Source organism: Eleutherodactylus coqui, chromosome 1, assembly GCF_035609145.1.
Source record: "Eleutherodactylus coqui strain aEleCoq1 chromosome 1, aEleCoq1.hap1, whole genome shotgun sequence".
Taxonomy (NCBI): Eukaryota; Metazoa; Chordata; class Amphibia; order Anura; family Eleutherodactylidae; genus Eleutherodactylus; species Eleutherodactylus coqui.
In genome coordinates this window covers 495,570,452-495,594,268 of record NC_089837.1, presented here as the reverse complement: position 1 = coordinate 495,594,268, position 23,817 = coordinate 495,570,452, and the positions used below count along the sequence as shown (strand labels likewise).

At 44.5% G+C, this 23,817-nt stretch overlaps 1 protein-coding gene across 1 annotated transcript in view; it reads right to left on the bottom strand.

The window, feature by feature from the left end:
- The window catches only part of MRE11 (MRE11 homolog, double strand break repair nuclease), a 192,190-nt gene that overhangs the window by 79,965 nt on the left and 88,408 nt on the right, over positions 1–23,817 (bottom strand). The window contains exon 12 of the mRNA XM_066586845.1: positions 23,335–23,441. Coding sequence (XP_066442942.1) covers positions 23,335–23,441 — 107 coding nt within the window. The remainder of the gene's footprint in view (positions 1–23,334; positions 23,442–23,817) is intronic.

Here is a 23,817-nt window from a genome sequence, read left to right as displayed (position 1 = left end):
GGTCAAACATATACCGCAGTGTTGTACACTTGCATCCAGGATCATAGATGACAATCTAATTCTCTTACAAAGCCTAAACACATATTGGATGGGAAACTAAATAACCTATTAGTATTTCTTGGAGTGTGGGAGGAAACCCAAGGAAAGCATAAAATAAACTGAATGCACAGGGCTAACCACCGAGTCACTTAAAGGGGTTGTCCACTTGTAAACTTTTGTGGCCTATCCTTAGGACAATCCCTTTAACCGGACAACACCTTTAACCATTTACTGCCAATGTTCCAAAGTTGGAACTGTTGTTTCACACAGTTGCCGCCTTGCTTTGGACAGGTAAAAGGCTTTAAGCATACTGTAAACATGTTCAGACTTTTGCCAACATTATTGACGGTAGGTAGCGGTCATGTCAAAGGTTTTTTTTACTGCAAAACCATGGCAAAATATTGCAGGTTTGCAGTGATTTGGCAAAAAAAGTGACATTATGTGTTAGTCTTGCAGTAAAAAACCACAACATAATCACTACGTCCGAATATACCTTGAAGCTACTTATTGCTGACTGACACCCTAGACGTGTCCAAGTCTCTTCTGGAGTGCTATAGACCCTGTCTAGACATGTTCAATGTCTTTCAGACCTTGCCTGGACATGTTCACATTTCCTAACTTGTGTGCCGGACCTAGTCTGGACATGTTTAAGCTACTTCTACCGCAGCCTAAACCATGACTGAACATGTCACAGCGTCTTCTATTGTAGCAACGTCCCTGTCTGGACACGCTCAAGCTTTTTCTATTGTCTTTCAACCTGTTCAGAAACACATTTCTTGCCAAGAAACGTTCAAGCTTCTTCCAAAGAACTGGGGTCACTATGAAGACATGTTCAAGCCTTACAGAAGTTGTGCCAAATACATTAAGGGGTGTAGTTTTTAAAATGAGTCATTTGTGGGGGTATCTATCATTCTGACACCTATGAGCCTTTGCAATCTTGGCTTTGTGCAGGAAAACAAAGTGTTCCTCAAAATGTTGATGCGTAATGTTACATTTGTACGTCTCCTTAATGGTTAAAAAAAAAATAATATATATATATATATATATATATATATATATATATATATATATATATATAAGTTTTTCAAATGTGCATGCAGAATACAGTAAACAGATGGAAATACATATCTTAGCAAAACTTTATACAGTATGTTTGCACATATTTGAGATATTACAGTTGAAAATGTGAGAAAAAAAAACTTTTGTTTCCCAAATTTTCCCAATTTTGGCATTTTTATTAAATATTTACAAATTCTATGGGTCTATTTTTACCACCTAAATGAAGTAGAACATGTGGCGTAAAAACAATGTCAGAATCACTTGGATATGCAAAACCTTTACAGAGTTATTCTATGTTAAAGAGACATGTCAGATTTCCAAAATTTGGCTCCGTCACTAAGGCGCAAACAGGCTTTGGCACTAAGGGGTTAAGCCCAGTCTGAACATGCTTGAGCTTTTGCGAACATTATTGACGCCTATCGAGGCATACGGAAGCGTCTTATGGTTCACTCCTGCCTAGACATGTCCAAGTTTGTACCAGTGTGCCATGGACCAAGTCTAGACATGTTCAAGCTCCTTTTTTGTGCTCTGAACCTTGCCCGGGCTTGTCAAGACGTCTTCTATTGTAGTAAGAACCTTGCTGGACACACTTCTGCTGTATCTGGAGCTTGTTAGACATGCTCAAACTATTTCCATTCGAGTCTAAACATGGACTGGTCATTTTCAAGCTTCTTCCACTTTGGTCTGAATGCTGCCTGAACACAATTAGGTTTCTTGCTCTGCCGAGGAACCTGTCTGAACTTCTACAGGCATCGTCCAATGTTGTCTGAACACGTTCCAACTTCTATCATTATGTAGCGTATCCGGACTCCGTCTGTTCTCCCTCTTTTCTGTTCCCAGTTCTACGGCTGCATTTTTCAACTTCTCTAACAGTGTTTAATCCTGTAAGGATGCAAGAACTAAAACCATAAGCTATTTACGAATCAGTGCATACAGGCGAATGCAGGTGGGGCTTGATGCTCGGAGGAAGAAACTGCGTTGACTAAGAGAACCAAGAGCATAAGCGACAGCACTGGGGTACAACTACTATCGCTTATGATAACTGATAATACTTTGACATAGTTTTAGGCACAAGGGGCCCAAGTAAAAAAATTAAGTTGGACCACCCCTTTAAGGAGGCAGCCAGTTTAGGCCCTAAGAAGGCAGTAATTTGTTCATTTCCTTCCATCTCTGCATTTCAAAAGCCATAACGTTTCTTTATTTTTCCATCAACATAGCCATATGCGGGCGTATTGCTCTTTTGCTGGATGAGTTGTAGGATTTAATGGCATCCTTTTGAAGGACATATAACAAAGAACGATTCCGACATTTCTCAGGCTTCGTCCATTATAGCGTTCGCTTTGTGATATAAATGACGTTAGCCTGCGATGCCACATTCATACAGTTTATGTTTTACTACAACAACATTTGTGTTCCTTCCACTACGTTCCAAGGCCAATAACATTTTTATTTTTGATCAACAGAGCTGCTTAGAGGGAACCTGTCACGATGGACTAGCGCCATAAACTAAGTTATGTCGCTGTTCCAGTGTAGTGGAAATCGAATATATCTATATTTTGGATAGTGAACATGTGTAGTGGACAGTGGACCTGTTTTTATATGTTAAGCATTTTGTATACCAAATGACAGTACTTTTCCATTGTTGTCTGTTTTCCTACTAATATAGATATTCTTTCATGTATCCAATATATCTACTTCCTCATATCATGAAACTTTCCGCTTACTAAACTCTGTTAACAAAGCTGGCAGTTAGTAACTCTAGAAGAAGTAAAATCAGACATAAATAACCGCAGTCTGAAACAGCTACCGCAATAATAACCCAAGCAGTTTTACTGGAAACTTATGCAAATAACACGAGAAATTTATGCAATTAATAGTTCAAGCTGTAATATCCAATCATATCGGAGGAACTACACGTGGGTCCAAGACAACCCACTCATCTCGTCCTGCTACTGTGATAGACATGATGATTAGTTAGTATAAAATGTCTATCGATTTGTATAAACCAAATGTATTATGCTGTTGTAATGACTCTTAGCTCTGTGGAGTTTAAAAGGACACACACAATCTAATCATGGTATTTGCTAGACAATGGGATGGTGAAGGATGTCTGATGTAATGTTAGCTAAGTACATAGAAATTGCACAAGAAGCCTCTAAGAGTTAAGGGCCATAGTGGTATGTGTATATCTGTGTTCAACACTGAGTGTTTACCTAGCCCCCTTCCACTCCCATCCTGAAGCTAGTTAAACAATGATTCATCACTACACGGAGGTGACTTCAGCTAGGGCAGAGTCCATGCCACATCAGCACTTGGAGAGGGTGGGCAGAGAGGTGGGAGATTCTATATGATCCGACAAATGAGAATCCTATATGTTACTGATGTAACCTGCTGCACGCCCATTGTATGTCTTTACAATAAAAAGGCCCTGTCTGGCTGTTTCTGGGCAGAGAGCCATTTTGGATATGAGACTGATCGCTTGTGTCTAATCTGCTCGATGATGTGTGCACACTATACAATTCGGAAGCTACAAAATACCCCAAAAACCTGCTGGAGAAAACTATAATCCAGATCAGTGGCGTATCCTGGGTGGACCGAGTTAGAGATTTTGATTTCTTTCATTCTGGAAAAATACAGAGATCGGCGGATGGCACGCAGAACTCAGGGGCCCGAAAATCTACAGAACACGGTAAGATTGCTTTATGTAAATCTACCGATGTGATCTGGGTTCTGACTGCTTTTCTGCCTGTTTCTGATCCAGAGTGATAAATCAATGAAAGGCAGGTAATATAGTTCTTTCTTACTCGGAAAAAAGACCACCGTTTTAACCTGCTTAAGGGGTATTTTGTATGCTGTGGCTGCTATGTCTGAGACGGTTAAAAATTGTGTATACAAGACCAAGAGACAAATTCTGTGAGGGTTAATGTGTCAGAAGGGCGGACTCGGCTGTTTAAGTCTGAGGGAGCACGCCAGAGAGAGAGAGAGACACTTACTCCTAGGTAAACTAGTGTGAGGTTAGGAAGATTTATGATATGCATATTTACCTTTATGATTGAGCGTGTTATGTTCTCATATGTGAAAAGGTATATACGCGGGAATATAGCCGTGGTGTGACGGCTGATGTCTCCAGAATATTGTTGAGGTTTTGGTCATTGAAAATAATCGTCAGTCTCTGTGTATAGCTAAATGTCCTGTCTAGATCGTGTACAAGGAGTGCTCTTGGCGATTACTAGTAGACGGTGGGCTGTTATAAAGGTAGATGAGATATATACCTTGAGCCATTGTGGGTATTCTCCAGTAATCCCGTCTGTTTGGTATTATAGAAAGAATGTGCAGTGTTTATTATTGGGGGAGGGTTGCTGGGGGAGGGTTGCTGATAAGAGAATGGACTGAAAGCATTTGCCAATTAACCCTTTCTGTTCCCTTTGTCTTGTGTTTTGTAGAATTAATGTGCATTGTAATCTGAGTGGGAAAGAGAGGTTATATTGGAAGGATTTGAAGAAAGCAGATTTTACAAGAGGAACACTACTGTGTCCAGAAACTTCGGATAGGATAGAATAAGCAGGTAGAATAGAATGAGGGATCAGTGCAGGATGTTTTGGAATATGCAAAACATGTAGAAATGTTAGACAAAGAGAAGGACCAGGAAAAGTTGCAGAAAGAAATGTCAGGTCATGGACAGATAAGCAGAAATGAATATGGATAGATAAGATAGACTGTAGAAAGTTTTCAGAAGATGAGCAGGAAGCCTAGCAGAAAGAAAGGCGTTTTTAGCTAGTTTTTTTTGGTATAACGTAGTTAAGAGAGTCAAGAGGAGAAAGCATGTAGTGGGGTATGTGTATTGCTAATGAACAATGTAATGCCTTTGTGTTGACTACAGCCCCTCCCTGTAATGGCGGCCGCGCTTGCAATGTTTACAACTCCACATAGTGTGACTCTGCAGCACTTCCCCCCCCCCCATGTGCTCACTTTCAGGGTGTGTGATGTTACTTCCGGTCCCTCCCCATCCGGGACAGGACCTGGCCCCGCCCCTTCCTCCAGCGGCCATTTTGCCTCACCTGGGAGTGCTGCTGCCCCTGGCCCCGCCCCTTCCTCCGGCAGCCATCTTGCCTCACCTGGGAGATTTGTAGCTCCGCCCCTTTCTGCCTCTTGCGGCCATTTTGCTGCACTTGGGAGGCCTATATTCCCCAATGCCACTGTATCCAGTGTTAACATCATGATTGTCTGAAGTAAGGTTTTGTTTGACCAGACTTTGTTACGCTCCAAGATGTGGCCACTTTGGATGTGTGATAAGTTCAGGGAAACAAACCTTTGTGAAGATGCAGCTTGGGACATAGTAGATGACTAAGCTGGTTTATAGTGCATGGAAGATTGGAGTTGAGGCATGGGAGACAGAGGCCGGGAATACATGACAGGGGACGCTCTCTCATGTTCCCAGGGGCTCTGTTTTCCACTGCCCGCTTCTCCAATGGATGCTCAGACCAATGATGTTATGGAAGGCTCCTACAGATGGAATAATTTCCCTATAGTCACCCAGCAAACTTTTTCACGCAATTTGGTGAAGTAATTTTACTTTTTATGTGAAGAAAGAGGGACCGAATTGCCCAGAGTAGGATGTTAATTCATCCGCATTCTTTAGTTTTTCCTTAAGTCTTTTGTATATTCTAGTGTCAGTCTACACTGAAGCTATAATTATATTCCGACAGGAGAGTAAAAGCTAAACGCTGGCCATTCCCTGAAATACTATTACACTGGGTGACGTAAAATTTGAATTGTGTGGCGCCCCCTTGTGTTAAAAAATGCTAACTGCAACCTGAAAAAAAAAATCTAAAGGATATTTTCGCTCAGACTTCGCTGCATATAATGTCACCTTGACCTACAAAGTGCTTGTTTTTGTGCCTCTTGGTTTACTAGTTTGAACGCAATTACTCTTTTTCCATTGAGTATTCCGGTTCAAAAGGGGGGAGGCATAGATGATCTAGGAGTTGTAGATCAGCTGTTAGGTCTTTTTTTAAAAAAAAGTAAATAAATAAATGGAATAAGATAACAAGATTCCGAGCCATGTGAAATAGAACATCAACATGATTATTTAGTACTAATACAGTAAGAAACTGCAGGTATGCAAACAGTTACCAGAACCCCTGTTGATAATGCATATGTTGAGCTTTTTGCAGATGGTACCAGGGTGAGGATTGATGACTCCACATCGGATATGCAGTGGTCACACAACAAGATGTCCTAGAAGCAGAAGCTCTGCCTCCGCATGTCACAGTACAAGAAGCGGAATTGAAGGCCCTCACTGAGGCGAGTAGAGTGGCGAGAGGTAAGACGGCAACCCTTTACACTGACTCCTAGTATGTATTTGGCATAGCTCATGATTACGGCCCAATATGGAAGGCCAGACAGTTTTTACCTTAGCAGGACAACCAATTGAGAATGGTGCAGCGGTACAGAGTCGCATGAAGGCCTTACTTCTACCTGACAAAGTTGAGAGTTCGCACCGATTCCTACACTGGAGAGGCGAGAGACGACACCCTCGCTGACAGCATAGCAAAGGCAGCGGCCCTCAAGCCGTGGAAGAAAGAAGAAAAGATACTGACGGCATGAGTCAGTGGTAAAAACTTTGTACATTGACAAAAATTTGGACTTTGATATGCTAAAGACTTTTACAGTTACAAGCCAGCAAGGAAGGAAAGAATAAATGGACTAATATGGGAGCAGCAGAAACAGGACAGCGTGTGGTGAACAGTCAACAGCACTTGCCCACCACAGTTCCTGTATCCCATGATGGCCCAGCTGATGGACGGAAAGACCCACCTAGTAAAGCAGCAATGATGACGACGCTTGAAAGAGGATGGGCGACTTCTAGGTTCTCTGTAGCTGCTGCATCATTTGTCCAGTTTAGCATGATCTATGCCATGGGTAAGTCAGGGCAGAAGTAAATTTGCCACATCGCACTTGCCGGGACCACTCTACCCATTTCAGGGATTGCAAATTGACTACGTTCAGCTCCCACTTGTTGGGAAGTATGAATATGTGCTTGTTGTTGTTGATGTCTTTTCAGGTTGGAGGCTGACCCTGTTACCAAGGCAAACAAGTAGGTAACCGCAAAGAAGCTCATGAACAAGGTAAACTGTGAATATGGGGTACCAGAAGTGATTCAGAGTCAGACAGAGGTATAAACTTCGCAGGTGAATGTAACATGTCATGTCTGCTCTGGGTGTATCCCAGGCCTTTTACATACTGTACAACCTTTAGTGTAGTGGAAAGGTGGAGAGACGTAGTGGCACGCTAAAAAGTAAGATACTTAAAAATGACGCCACTTTGGAAAGACTGTCATCCAATAGCCTTATACAGTGTTAGATATGAACCCAGGGGGGGATTATGCATTATCTCCCTACGAGATTGTTTGGGCTAGCCCCAAGGCTAGGTCGTTACTATCCTCAGTAGTTACAATTACAAACTGATGTGTTGACTGAGTATGTGATTTCCGTTGTTAAAGAACTAACCAAAGCCTATGCACAGGTGTTCTCTTCCAGACTCAGAGGCAGACACTGGGACACATATCTTGCAGCCTGGGGATTGGGTGTGCGTCAAGAAGTTCCCCAGGAAGCACCCTCTTGAGCCCCGATTTGATGGCCCCTACCAGGTGCTTCTGACTACTGTCACAGCTGTGAAACTAGCCGAAAGACTTACATGGATCCATGCTTCATACTGTAAGAAAGCTTCAGATCCGGGAGACCAGTCTTAGTTGTGCCAAAGACATTACTCTGGTTAGGGCTAGTGAGAGAAGAGGGTGGCAACTGGAATCCTTAGTCGGAAGAATATGAGGGTATGGTTACCTTCTAGTATAACTCGTTCAATGCTCAAGTAGCCGCATATTCCTTCGACTATTGTACTGTGGTCCCGTGTCTAGGCGCAAGATCCCACCGCAGACCAGATTTAGCCCAGTCCAACTGGTTATATGACTTATATACCCGGGGAATACAATATGTTTGTGCCACTAATAACGTCTGGGGAGAAGACTGCCGTTATTGGGGATTAGTGGGATGTAACACAGTAATAGACTGGTCCTATAAACCGCGAAGTGCCTTAAATAAGAAAGAGCGGGAAATCCCTAATTAGTCGTATAACCCTCCTTGAAAATAATAAGGACAGCAGGTATTGGAAGGCTGAACTTAGTATGTTGCTTGGTTTTAATGCGGTTTTTACACTAACCATGGGAGATCCAAGCCCGGGGGACGGAGGGACTTATAGTCTGGAGACATACCGGTACGGGAGGACAGATCCCTTAGGGAAGTTTAAAATAAGGGATATGGTAGATGCACCCGAATGGAAGCCTTCACTTAGTCCCGTGCCCATAATTAACCCCCTCCGCCGTGAGATAAAGACCTTGACGAACATGATGATCATAGCCGACCCTACCTTTGAGGACACCTTGACAGTAGCGACTGGCTACTCTGACCAGAATCTCTGGTTGGAGTTGATGAGGTACAATGCTAACAGGAGCAACAAGTCTAACTGTTGCGTGTGCGGTAGTGCCCGACTACACTCGGGGATGGTCCCCCTAAATCTCCCTCTAGATGCTGAAGAGTGGTTTATTAGTCTCTTCACGAACATTTCCACTAATTACACTGTCCGTGAGAAGTAGAAGAAGCAATACTCTATAACTACTTAAGTGTTTTGCACCGGAGAGAGTATTACTGACTACCCTGGAAACTACACCTACCGGGCAAATAGGCAGGGTGTAGGGAGATTTTTGGGGAACTCACCAACGGGTATTGCTCCTCCTACGGTACGATAGGAGGGGAATGGACACAGAATCAGGTCCAGTCCTTAGGAGACGTTTACTGGCTTTGTGGAGACATGAGGTAGAGGACCCGCCTGGAGGGTAATTGGACAGGGGAGTGTGCCTTAGTAAAGCCCTTATGCTCCTCCACATCCTGTCAGACAGCATTGAGGATAATGAGGTTACCCCCAATAGTTACTTTATCTCGATCCATCTCAGTCTGTGTTTTGTGGTTATCCTGTCATGTTGGTCTATCCTTGTTTTCCGCATAGGTACGGCGGTTCCTTCCAGTCTTGTCACTAGGTAGTGTAGGGTCAGGGTGAGGCGACCTGGACGTGTTCACTATTAGGACTATCTCCAGGAGGGACACTGGTGTGGGTGAAGATTAGGGAGTCCCAGGCCGTGCGTACCTGTGCCCACTACTAGTATTGTAACATTATGCTAGAGCGAGAAGAGAGACCCCTGGTGGTAGTTTTGATCTACACGTATACATTGACGTCATAGGATAGCCAAGTGGGGTACCTGACGAGTTTTAAAAAAATTAGAGACCAAGTTAAAACTAGATTCGAGTCCATTTTCCTGATCATTATAGTAAATAAACGTTGATTGGATTAATTATGTTTTTTATAATTAGCAGTGGTTTATAAATTATACTAGAGACGCCTTATAGGGACTAGTCGACCAATAGGACCTACCTCGACTATGACTTTTCAAAATAGAATGGCCTTAGATATGACTTTAGCTAAAAAGGAGAGTGTCTGTAAGATGATAGGGGAGACTTGTTGTACCTACATCCCAGACGACACGTGACCCGCAGGTAAAGACGCACTTGCCATTAAGAAGCTGACCGCGCTAACTAAAAAGAGCTAACTTTTGGGACCAGTACTCGCCATGGATGAGCGGGTGGTAAAGGATCCTGGCACAGACGGGCGTCGCTGTTGTATGTGAACTGATGGTTACCTTCTCTGTTCTAGTCTGCTGTGTTATCCCCTTTGTCAGAGAGACCTGCGAAACTGATGCTGGAAAAGCCGCTCCCACCATGAGTTCGCTGGATGCATCCCCAGAAGGAGTGGACAAGTCCTACACCCCCTTGAAGACTCTAAAACGAACCTTCAACGCGCTCCAGTTATAGGCTCATGCGCAGAGAACTGTGAAAATCACATGGAGAGTTAGAGGATAGACATTTTATGGGGGGATTGTGATAGACATGATGATTAGTTAGTATAAAATGTCTATCGATTTCTATAAACCAAATGTATTATGCTGTTGTAATGACTCTTAGCTCTGTGGAGTTTAAAGGACACACACAATCTAATCATGGTATTTGCTAGACAATGGGATGGTGAAGGATGTCTGATGTAATGTTAGCTAAGTACATAGAAATTGCACAAGAAGCCTCTAAGAGTTAAGGGCCAAAGTGTTATGTGTATATCTGTGTTCAACACTGAGTGTTTACCTAGCCCCCTTCCACTCCCATCCTGAAGCTAGTTAAACAATGATTCATCACTACATGGAGGTGACTTCAGCTAGGGCAGAGTCCATGCCACATCAGCACTTGGAGAGGGTGGGCAGAGAGGTGGGAGATTCTATATGATCCGACAAATGAGAATCCTATATGTTACTGATGTAACCTGTTGCACGCCCATTGTATGTCTTTACAATAAAAAGGCCCTGTCTGGCTGTTTCTGGGCAGAGAGCCATTTTGGATATGAGACTGATCGCTTGTGTCTAATCTGCTCGACAATGTGTGCACACTATATAATTCGGAAGCTACAAAATACCCCAAAAACCTGCTGGAGAAAACTATAATCCAGATCACTACCACATGATGGCCAATGGCAGATGACCGGAGGATGGAAGAATTGCAAGATGCTTATCCAATAATTAAACAATACGTTGTATCTATGTAATCTTTGACCTGCCCAGATGGGCAGATATGTTAAACTCTTTAAAGAGACTGCGCGCCCAACAATAAAGGAGAATTGAGGAAGCTTATACATGCTGAACCTGTGTCAGTGTAAAAACTTCTTATGCGCATAATCAATTCATAATTAATCTGGAAGGGTGTAAACATTCCTAATTGAGTAGGCTGTGGACACAAAAAGGAAATCCACGACACCAGGAGGTGACATGGATCCGGGGAATGTAATGTCGGGCTCACACGGTCATAAGAGTAAAAAGTTACAGGGCTCCCACAGATTTTTCAGCTGTGAACACGGCATGACCCCGCGTACAGATGTGAAATTGTGTAGCACGTGACCATGTACACACGCGCGCGGTCATGTGCGGAACACTTGTTTTGGTTGTCTGTTTATATTTCTCGCGTCGCTACATAGCAATGGCGCATGAACAGGCAACCCATACACAATGCAATTGATATGAGAGCGTGTATATACACGACAACAGAGAACAACGGGCTCTAACTTGTCTATATACGCAACAGAATACAACATGCTGTGTTCTATTTTGCGCTCTCGCGTATTACACAATTGCGACATGTTAATGTGAGCAGAACTGCATAATACAAAGTAATGGATTTCCTGCGAGTTACTGCATATCACACAGATGTACAGAGCTGGCGTAATACGCGGTGAATATATGGTCGTGTTAGCCTGGCCTAAGGGTGGTTTTACATCTGCGTCAGAACGTTCCTTCACAGAAGTGGCCTAAAGTACTGGAAGAAAAACGCTGCATGCTGAGCTTTTTCTTCCATTCAAAAGCTGTCCAATTGGGTGGAAAGTGGGCGAACCCCATTATAGTCAATGAGGTCCACCCGGCACTGTTCCATTCCGTTCAGAGACAGAACTGTCCAGCCTCGGGATTCCCTTTTCCTTGGAAAGGGAAAGTGAAATCCCCAGCACTGATGTGAAAGTACCCTAATTTTTTAAAGCCCCTACCCAGACCTGTGTCTCTCAATGGTAATGGACTACGAATAAGCTCTGAGTAGTCCGAACTTGTAGTCCTAATTCCTTCTTTCTACCCCCGACTTCTTGCTAACATATAGCAGAGGAAGGAATTATGACTACAAGATCAGACTACACAGGGCTTGTTTGTAGTCTGTTACCATGGGGATACAAAGGTCGGCAGAAGAGTTGCAAATACAAAATAGTAGGAGGCTTTTAATTAAGACTAGTAGTCAGTTTGGTTCATTTTTTTGGGGGGGGGGGAACCCGAGGTTTCACTCTTTACTTCTCCAAATAGGATTTTGCCTTTGCTGCCGGGTTCCAAAGCCATTAGGCCGGCTTCACACGAGCGTGACGGACTCCGCAGCGGAATATTCCGCAGTGAAGCCCGTCACGGCGCCCCCCAGAGACCCCATACTTACCAGCGGAAGATAGCGTGAAGACGCTTCCCCACCCACCGCCGTCGCGTCATGTGACACGCCCACCGCGGCGGTAGGCGGGAAAGCGTTTTCACGCTATCTTCCACTGTGTTACAGCGGGAGATAGCGTGAACGGAAGGCTTCCATTGACTGCAATGGAAGCCGTCAGCGCGTACACCCGCGGCAAATAGAGCATGCCGCGGGTGAGGACGGGAGATTTCACGGTGTGGAATTCCACGGTGGAATTCCGCATCGTGAGCATTGAGCTATTAGGTTCAATAGAACCTAATAGCAGGGGGCAACGCAGCGGATTTTTGCCGCGAATTTACGCGGCGTAAATCCGTTCGTGGGAAGGAGGCCTTACTCGCAGAAATAGTCTCAGTGGTGTGGCTGCTGACCCTACACTGGGTCAAGGCACAGTACCTGAGAGTATAAACACAGATGTAACTAGTAGACAAGCCGAGGCCAGGGGGTATACTTCAATGCGACAGACAGGGCTGGAAGAACAGGTTCAAATATGATAAATAGTCCGGGTCAGGGCTGGCAGAGAGCAGACAGCGAAGCCCAGTAAACGTCACCAAGGTCAGGAATGGAGGGATCAGAGTAGTCAGAAACCGGCCAGAGTCAGGAAACCAATGGGGCACACAAACATACGCGGAGCAGGCTTACACAGCTGAAAGACCAACCCCCTTAGGCCAGTTTAGCACGGCTGTGAAACTCATGCAAGAGTTGTGCTTTGCGAGAAACACAAATCTCGCACAAATGAGAACTCCGTTCTTTTTAAATTGATGCATGTCCTGTCTTTTCACGTTCCTTGGAACACATCGCCCATTGTTTTCAATCGAACGGTGACACACATCGCAGGGCGTGCGATGTGCATGCGAGGTTTCCTATTGACAACAATGGGAAACACTTGCTGATCCTTTGACGTAGTTGAAAGCCGAGCGGGAGGATTGCTGCTCTACTGAAGTGATGGGAGGCGGTTTTGAAAGAAAAACACCTCCCATCGCAGTAAAAAGGCATGTTGGCAAGCACCATATTAAGCCGCGTTTCTCGGACCAATATCACGCTCGCCTGTGTGTAGGTAGCCTTAGGGGGAGGATGTCTAAGGGCTCATGCCCACGAGTGTTGCGGGATATGCCCATGGATTTATGCCGCGGGAGTACCGGGATTAAAAACAAAGAAGTGCCTGCGAGTGATCACGGAATTCTGCGGTCTCCATTAATGCTAAATTAATGAAGACCTCCTGCGGCGTAAATCTGCGGCAAATAGAACATGCCGCGATTTATGTCCCGCTGCGGAAATCCGCGGTGGAATTCCGCGTGTGAGCATTGGCAGGCAGAAAGCTATTAGGTTCAATCAAACCTAATAGCGGCGGATTTCCGCTGCGAGAAATGCGATAGAAATCTGTCTGTGGGCATTCACCCTAAGGCTGGGTCCACATGGGGCTAATTTCCAGCAAAATGTCCACAGCGGGCATGTCTGCCTCCAAATCTGCACCGTTTGGTGTGGGTTTCATTGCGAATTCCTGTGCGGAATTCACCCCTTCATTGAGAGGGTGAATTCCGCTGCGGAGACAGCGATAAAATTGACATATCGCGGTTTTGTATTCTGCGCTGCAAGTCAATTTCCAAACATGTTTTGCGCGGGTTATTTCCACAGTTTGTAGATGAGATTTTCAAAAACTCATCCACTTTGCCATTATTGGAAATGTAGCGGAATTTCCAGGCGGAAGGTCTGCACAGAAATTCTGCAGCAATTCTGCTGCATGTGAACCCAGCTTAACATAGCCAGAACTGACAGAGACCAGGGTGGTAAGCAATAGAAGATGCTGTGAATTCTCCTTCTCGTAGCATCGCTGTGGGGGGGATCGCCCATATAAATACATCCATTGCAAGCACTGAGTTGTATTTCCGTGCAAGTTTTATGCCTCTGGCAACGCCTGTGTGAATGAACCCTAAGGCTACATTAACACAGGTGAGTGCGATATCAGGTGGAGAATACCCTGCCCTAATTTTGCGCTTGTCAATGTGCGTTTCCCCCATGTATATGAGGCCTTGCATCGCTACTGTGAAAAATCGGGATATTCCACCGCTTCTTTCACGCAAGTCGGAGGAACAGCAAGCGTTTCCCATTGACTTCCATGAGCGCTCATGTGAATGTAGCCTGAGACACTATGATGCAGGGGGGCAGTTAGTTAGTTTTGCCTCCATCAGATGACTGTATAGTCTGTGGTGTAAGGATTACCCTTCGCATAATGTAAATCAACAGAGCAAATACTGTACAGATACTGCGCAAACAATAACTCCCGGCGATGTCAGCTCTGAAGCCTGCAGCCCTGTGAATACAACCCCGGAGTCAAACAATCAGGATAGGCACCAGATGAGTGATGTGGAGATTCATTATACATGTAAAATGAAGTTCCAAATTAAACATACGCTTTAATTAAAATTTTATTGCAATCCCAAATATAAGCAGTGATCTCGCCAATGGTAATTAATCCGAAGCTTCATGCCAAGAATCCAATTTAACCCTATAAGGGTGCAGCTAATTCTGGCCTATAGGAATGATTTTTTTTTTACCAACTCTTCTCATTCCAGTATTGATATTTTTTTCATTTTCCCCCGACATATATTATACAGAGCCTATAAAAATTGTTGGCAGAAAAGCATGAAAAATGTTAACATTTGTGGAAAAGAAACAACCACATTAGGAGGAAAAAAAAGCATAATTTGCTATTTTTCCTTTCAGCCCGGAGTGTAACGCGGTCAATAATTATCATGTTCCATCCATATAAATGAACAGCCAAAAAAGGTATTAAAAGAGCCAGCAGGGGCTCTAATACAGAACTAACACATCGTCTGCCTGAAGGGACGGAACGGCTGCACTCCTGCCTGGCGGATAGTTCAGGAGTGTATAGAAAACAGCACAGAGTAATTAAGGATCTTCTGAATTACGGGGACACTTGGCGAAGGGTGTGAAGAAACCGCCACGTAGCGCACAATATGTAATTACTATAAACACACTGCACTGGAATAAACCCGCAGAGCTCCGGAGGCTGCGGGGCGGTACAACGTAGCATTTGTGTTGTAGAAAGTTTCAGCCACTTAAAGTGACCCTCCAGTTCTGGACAAACAAAGATGGCCGCACCGCTTCACGGACTACTTGATGCACACTGTATGCACCGGTCGTCTGAGATAGTACATGCTGCTTTGATTGGCCAGCACTACTGATTTGGGGAGTTTTGTTCAATCAAAGCAGGTGCAGTGTCTCATACGAATGATGCATACTAATACGTCAGGTAGTCAGAGAAGCTATTTTCGGCCATCTTTGTTTGCCCAAGTCCAGAGCTTTGCTTTAACCCTTTGCAATCCAATTTTGGATTCAGGGTTTCCTAGGGGGATTTCTCTTTCTGCCATTATACAATGGCACCATCTGCTGGCTAGGGCCAGTACTGCAGTAGATGACATGCCGGAGAGGCTCCGACGACAAAGCGGCCGGCAATATATAGTAAGAATACCCTGCTGGACATTTTCTGACATTAAAGCTGCACAGGCTTCAATCAGAATGTAGGAAGACGTCAGACAATGGATTGGAAAGGGTTAAAGGGGTTGTCCAGTGGCAATTTTTTGAAAATTCTTCATAAAGTCTGTGACTGCTGACAAAATAATAAAGAAGCCTGTACTCACCTGTTGTGTCCCAATGCCGCTCTAGTCCTCGCCACTCCGAGCCTCTTAGTTACTGCACGTTTTCGGATTCAGTAGATCATGTGCTGTCTAAGCACATGACCGCTGTGGCCAATCACTTCAGTTCTGTGTCGTTTTTTTTTTTCAACCTGTTTTGTTAATGTATTTTTATATTTAGTTTTTAATCGCATTTATTTATTTTTATTGAAGGGGAATCTGTCAGCTAAAACATGCTATCCAAATAGTAGACATCAAGTTATAGAGCAGGAGGAGCTGAGCAGAATTATATATAGTTTTATGGGGAAAGATTTAGTATAACTTGTATTTTACTTATTTAAACCTCTGTACATACTGAGCTGAGGTCCAGTGGGCGGTCCAATCATACATAGATAGCTGTCAATCACTGATAGGACCGCCCACTGGACCCTCAACGCTCAGCATGAGCAGAGATGTAAATGAATAAAATACAAGTTCTACTGAAGCTTTTCCCATAAAACTATATATCAATCTGCTCAGCTCCTCCTGCTCCTTAACATGCTGCTTGCAGTTTCGACAGCATGTACAAGCCGAAAGATTGCCTTTAAGGGGATTTTTATAACTAGGAGGTCTATGATCTGTGGGGATCCGACGCCTGGGACCCATGCTAATAAAGAGAATGAGAAGAGCACAGCTAGGAAAGCTCCTGACACATGCGATAAACATTCCCCCAGGGATCCATTTGTAAACTGGAAGCTAAAGAGTGTTCTTTTGGACTCAGTCTGGCCATTATGCATTAGTGTACTACAAAAAAAAGTTATGGACTAGGCTGAAGTCCAGTAAAAAAAAAAATTGTACGTTATGCTTACACATTTTTGATATAAAAGACTATGGGTGACAGATGCACTGTATTTTAAAAGCCTTTCAAAACATATCCAGTAAAAAGGATGTCTATATAGCCTACTAGCTGATATACCCGGCTTCCCCGGAGTTACCTTGGTACTGGTGTTTACCTGTTTGCACGGAAAATTTTATGAAGTTGTAGTTACTTTAGAGGCGCCGAGGAATAAAATATGTATACGCATAGAGAAGCATTAGATTCTCCTCAGACTGCATGTACCGATGTCCCTCTGCAGAGTGTGCCACCCCTCCCACTCTTTACCCTTAATCATAACGCCCCTTTTATTCAAATTTACCCCCAGACTGGAGGTTGCAGCCCCGTCTTAGCCTTAAGGCATGCTCCATCACTGTAGTCCATGTCCACTTCCTTATGCACTTTGCAGCCTTTCAGTATATGCACACAGAGGTCAGTTAGATTGTTCTCAGTATATACACATAGAGGTGAGGTAGAGTCTCCTCAGTATATACACAGGGGTGAGGTAGATTCTCCTCAGTATACACACATAGAGGTGAGGTAGATTCTCCTCAGTATATACACATAGAGGTGAGGTAGATTCTCCTCAGTATATACACATAGAGGTGAGGTAGATTCTCTTCAGTATATACACATAGAGTTGAGGTAGATTCTCCTCAGTATTTTACACATAGAGGTGAGGTAGATTCTCCTCAGTATATACACATAGAGGTGAGGTATATTCTCCTCAGTATATACACATAGAGGTGAGGTAGATTCTCCTCAGTATATACACGTAGAGGTGAGGTAGATTCTCCTCAGTATATACACATAAAGGTGTGGTAGATTCTCCTCAGTATATACACACAGGGGTCAGTTAGATTCTCCTCAGTATATGCACACAGAGGTCAGTTAGATTCTCCTCAGTATATACACATAGAGGTGAGGTAGATTCTCCTTAGTATATACACACAGAGGTGAGGTAGATTCTCCTAAGTATATACACATAGAGGTCAGTTAGATTCTCTCTAGTACATACACACAGAGGTCGGTTATATTCTATTCAGTATATACACATCAAGGTGAGGTAGATTCTCCTCAATATTTACACTGAGAAGCATTATATTCTCCTTAGTAATCAACTTGCGACCCCTTTTCCTATTTGGACGTAAAGTATGGTCGTGCCAAATTTCATGCTTGCACGACAACGGGAAGTAAAAAAATTAGTGGCAAGTCAGTCAGTGAGGGCTTTTGCTTATATATAATTAGCGGATATACCCGGCTTTGCCCAAGTTAACTACAGGTGTTTACGTGTTGTTCGCATGGAAAACTTCATGAGGTCAAGGTTACTTTAGAGGAACCGAGGAATAAAATATGTATACACATAAACAAGCCTTAGATTCTCCTCAGGCTGCATGTACTGATGTCCCTTTGCAGAATGTGCCACGCCTCCCACTCTCCTCACTTGGAACCTAAAGAATGCTCGCGCCAAATTTCATTCTTGTAAGACACCGGGAAGTTACATTGCATAGGGGTGCACATATTTTTGCACTTAGCATTGAATAATCGGGTTGCCACCCTTTTACCTGGATGCGTTAACGCCTGCATCCATCATCCATAGGCTATGCAGGCATCTGCTTAATGGATATGTCATGAAACCCTTACGACGGATTCGATAAAATGGACACCATAATATGGTGACAGATGTTACTATTATACCTTATACAGAGGCTGTGATGGATGGCTAAGTCGGAATCACTCCTGTTGTATGAAGACAAAAAATGTGATGTGAACAGGACCTCACTGGATTTTTTCCTGCAGTGCGGCCTTGGGTGGTTGCAATTCCTTGCAAAGCCCGATAGCACTGTCATATATCATTTGTCAAAGAGCATAGTAGATACACTAGAACATGAACCTGGAAGAAGCACGATTCCCATGTGTGTTGACACCAGCATAAGAACGGCCTGTAAACTCCAGTCCTCATGGACACCCACAGGTCATCTTTTCTGGATTTCCTCAGTATTGCACAGGTGATGTAATTATTGCCAGCGCCTCAGACATGTTCTTACTGCGGAATATACTAAGGACCGGAGTTTTGGAAACACTGCGCATTTGTCTAGTGTGAAATGTGATTGTTCTCAGTAAGAGAAACCAAGTAATCCTGTAGATCTGATACCTTTCGGTGGCTAACAAAAATACATGATGTTACAGTGAGCTTTCGGACCTCTCAGGATCCTTCCTCAGGCATAATGAAACAGATTTGGATGGAACATGTATATATACACACAAACATGAAAAGGCCCAGAAATCAGAGATTGATTTGTACTTAAAACAATACCAGGCAGGATAAGCAGAGAGGTAAATACACAATCAGTCCACTGATAGGAATGTTACAGTTTTAGAATGTCTACATTGGTGCTAGGATGTGACAGGCCAGCGTGTTATCTCTCCTTCAGACCTGCACATAAGGAAGGTGAACCAATACCTCTGTAGCGCCACCTATTGGATGGCAGCATTCCTTCAAACCAATGAATGAATTTTTACGAAGTCTTTAAAACAATGATTGGGAAAAGCACCCCTCCTGGGTGCCCGAGGTCAGGGAGCACAGAAATTAGGATAGTCAGTACACAGGCAAGGGTTAGAAGCTAGTGGGTGGATGCCTAATATAGACAGTGCAGGGACAGGATTGGAGGTGGACTGGTGTCCGGCGCATGCGCTAGCCCTTTAAGAGGGGAATGGCAGGAGCGCACGTAAGTTCTACGAGTAAAAGCCTGGGAGTGAGCACAGGAGTGTGAGCATTGTGCAGAATGTGGATGGCACCGGCACCCTAACCACAACCCCAGCAAGCAGGTAGGCTGAGTGGGCAGTGGTGGAGAGCTGTGACAATGGTCCTTTGTAAAAGGAGGGGGTGGCGGATGACTTTAAGCTGAATCTTCCTTAACAATGACTGTATTCCTCCATGTAGAACAAAAACGCGGTAAAATAACAAACAGCACAACCGCGAAACCCATAAAAAACAGCGGACGACCCATTGACCAAATGTCCTCCAGCGCTTCTTACAGAAGCTCAATAAGCCGCAAACAATCAGCGGTATGCAATGTCAGCATAGACGGTTGTTTTTCGCAGCACGGAGTAGCAACATGATGACCCTTCTCGGCCCCGCTGCTTGTATTAAATCCTCTATAGTTTATCATGCAGGAACACTGCCCCCTGCATAATACAGAACAAAGGAAAGTGGCGACTGAAGGAACCGTTTGAGCATTAAGCCTGCGGGATCCAGGCGACAAATCCCTTGTAAAGCTTCCACTGGTATAAGACAAGGCGGCTTCCACAGTGACATTCTGAAGTTACGATAAATACACTGCACATATAACGGATGCTTATTACATTACAACCTGGGTACTCCGTTTAAAGGGGTTGTCCCGCGCCGAAACGGGTTTTTTTTTTTTTCAACCCCCCCCCCCGTTCGGCGCGAGACAACCCCGATGCAGGGAGGTAAAGAAAGCTCACCGGAGCGCTTACCTGAATCCCCGCGCTCCGGTGACTTCTCTACTCACCGCTGAAGATGGCCTCTTCCTCCGTGGACCGCAGCTCTTCTGTGCGGTCCACTGCCGATTCCAGCCTCCTGATTGGCTGGAATCGGCACGTGACGGGGCGGAGCTACACGGAGCTACACGGAGCCCCATAGAAGACTGCAGAAGACCCGGACTGCGCAAGCGCGGCTAATTTGGCCATCGGAGGGCGAAAATTAGTCGGCACCATGGAGACGAGGACGCCAGCAACGGAACAGGTAAGTATAAAACTTTTTATAACTTCTGCATGGCTCATAATTAATGCACAATGTACATTACAAAGTGCATTATTATGGCCATGCAGAAGTGTATAGACCCACTTGCTGCCGCGGGACAACCCCTTTAAGTCCGTGGGCACTAGTGTTTTTTTCACATGCAGAAATATAGCTATAGAGGTGCAGGGAGGCTATGCCTCATGGGAAGGAGTATAGAGTGGCACATATAGCAAAGTATACACATTATGCCACCATTAGCTATACCCATTGGATACATACATTAGAGCGGTTTTCCGAGCTTGGAGTGCTTTGAAAATCTCATCTAACCATATGTTGTTCATGATAGAACATAGAACACATATGAGAAGGTGAAAGGGAGACGTTTTTTCATTTCATTTCAAAAAGTAGCTCATTCAAAAACTAATGGCAGCCACACATCTCCAAAAAATTGGGACAGGGTAAACAAAAGGATGGAAAAGTAAGTGGCACTAATGAAAAACAGCTGGAAGGTTAATTTTGAAAGTCACATGACTGTGTATAAAAACAGCATGTTAGAGAGGCAGAGTCTCTCAGAAGCAATGGCGGCCAGAAGTTCACCAAACTGTGGAAAAAAACTGCGTCTAAAAATTGTGGAATAATTTCAGAAAAATGTTCAATGTGAAACTGTGAAGTCGTTGAATATCCCACCATCTACAGTCATAATATCATCATAAGATTCAGAGAATCTGGAGAAATTCATGTGCAGAAGGGAAAAAGCTGACGGTCAATATTGGATGCTGGAGATCTACGAGCCCTCAGTTGTCACTGCATTAATAATAGGCATGATTCTGTAATGCAAATCACTGAATGGGCTCAGGAATACTTCCAGAAATCATTGTCTGTGAACACAGTATGCTGTGCAATCCACAAATGCAAGATAAAGCTGTATCATGCAAATAGGAAGCCATATATCATATAACCCAGAAAGGCCGGCGTCTTCTCTGGGCCAAAACACATTTATAAAGGACTGAAGCAAAATGGAAAACTGTTTTGTGGTCAGATTAATTCAAATTTGAAATTCTTTTTGGAAACCACAGATGCCGTGTCCTGTGGAGGAGAGGAACCATCCAGCTTGTTATCAGAACATGGTGCATTAGTGCCTATGGCCGTGATGGCGAACCTATGACACGCATGTCAGCACTGACACGCGTAGCCATAGTCGCTGACACGCGGCCGCTCACCCCGTTAGTGAATACTGGCAGGGGCCGCGGCTCCCCTGCTAGTATTCACTAACCAGCACTTCTAGCAGCGCTGATCCCAACGCACACTGTTATGTCAATCTGTGCTGGGATCCTCCTTCCGCCTGCCCTGATGTCTCCGCGAGAGCATCCAGGGTAGGAGGTGTCCAGCAGCACACTGACGTCACAGTGTGTGCTGGAGATCATCGCTGCTGGAAGGCGCGGAGTTCAGAGGAGGAGGGGAGCTTCCAGTACGTGAAGGAGGTAAGTGCATGGGTCTCGGGGGGCACTGTCATTGCTGGGGGTTGCTGTGGGGTCACTGTGACTGCTAAGGGCCGCTGTGAGGGGCACTATTACCGCTTAGGGTCACTGCTGGGGGGGGGGGTGCTGTCGCTGCTGGGGGCTGCTGTGTGGGGGGGGGGGGGGGCGCTGTCGCTGCTGGGGGCCACTGTTGCTGCTGGGGGCCACTGTAGCGGGCACTATCACCACTGGGGGCCGCTGTGGGTGGCACTGTGACTGCTAAGGGCCGCTGTGAGGGGCACTATCACCGCTGGGGGTGGCTGTCACTGCTGGGGGCCACTGTGGGGGTCGCTGTCACTGCTGGGGGCCATTGTGGGGGTCGCTGTCCGGGTGCTGAACTGACTGCCTGCAGTCCAGACCGTCCACCAATAGAAAATATTTGACGCATTATGAACAAAATATTTGGCAAAGACGCCCCAGAACTGCTGAGCAGCTGGAATCAGACATCAGACAAAAATGGGAGAACATTCCTCTCCCAAACCACCAGCAATTGGTCTCCTCACTTCCCAGATGTTTACAGACTGTTGTAAAAAGAAGAGGCTACACAATGGTAGACATGGCCCCGCCCAACTTTTGGGAGATGTGTGGCTGCCATCAATTTTTAAATGAATTAAATTTTTAAATGAAATGGACCAATGTCTCCCTCCCCCCCTCTGATATGTTCTACTGTGAATAGTATATGCTCTACTTTACTTTATATGTTTTTACATTTTACACAGCGGCCCAACTTTTTTGGAATTGGGTTGTATAACTGTGACTTAGATAACGATAAGAAAACTTTTTATTGAATGAAGAAATATATACGGTATAAGACGACCTTTTACCCTGAAAAATCTGCTGTGCAGTCGGGGGCCGTGTTACACGCTGGGTATGCAGCGCCGCCGGAGGAGAGTATTGGGTTTTTTTTATTCACACTGTATCTCGGCATATAGGACGAAAAGTCAGGGGTCGTCTAATACGCCCCGTCGTCTTATATGCCGGAAAATACAGTAACTAATTCCAAAGTGTTCACTTCCTGCAATTGCATTTATAAGGATGCTAATTTGAATCTCCACAATTAACCTGGATTAACACACAGTCATCGATATTATAGATATATAAGTCTACCAGTAAGGGTTAAATTAATATTTTTAGTGTTTTGCAAAACTATCCCCCCCCCCCCACACACACTGCTACCCCCCCTAAAAAAAATCTATACAGATTGGCATCCAGACAAATATATGCAGAATAACACCAATGTTATAATCGCACTGCCTGATTATGTATTTGTCAGATCAACACCATCTGCAGCTCGTTCTACATTTACCTTCTCTGCGGTTTGGAAATATTGCTTCACCAGATCCTCCACTCTCAGCGTTGCGACCTCTGAGGACGATTTGCTGTCAAGTTTCCCAAAATTAATTGCCACAGGGTCTGGAATGAAAACAGAGGAGGTTGATAAGCGCTGAGCAGTAGGCGTTCTGGACGGGGGACACTACACAAATCTGCTTCAGAAGTGCAGTGCGGACCTGGAACCGACTTCACACGCTCCCCACTGTACATGCAGAGGATGAGGACATGAAATCCTAGTTCTAAAACCCCAATGCATAAAACATGGTATCTTAGAGAGGATCTGTCATGTCCCCATGTCAGCGGAGCGAACGGCATAGCTTTTCATCTGCGGCCCTGCTGACTCCAACTGCAATACATTTGGCAAGTCTTCAGACCCTTTCCCTTTTTTTTACATTTTGTTATGTTGTGGCCTTGTGCAAATTAAAAAAAATTCTAGTTTTCCCCCATCATTCTGCAC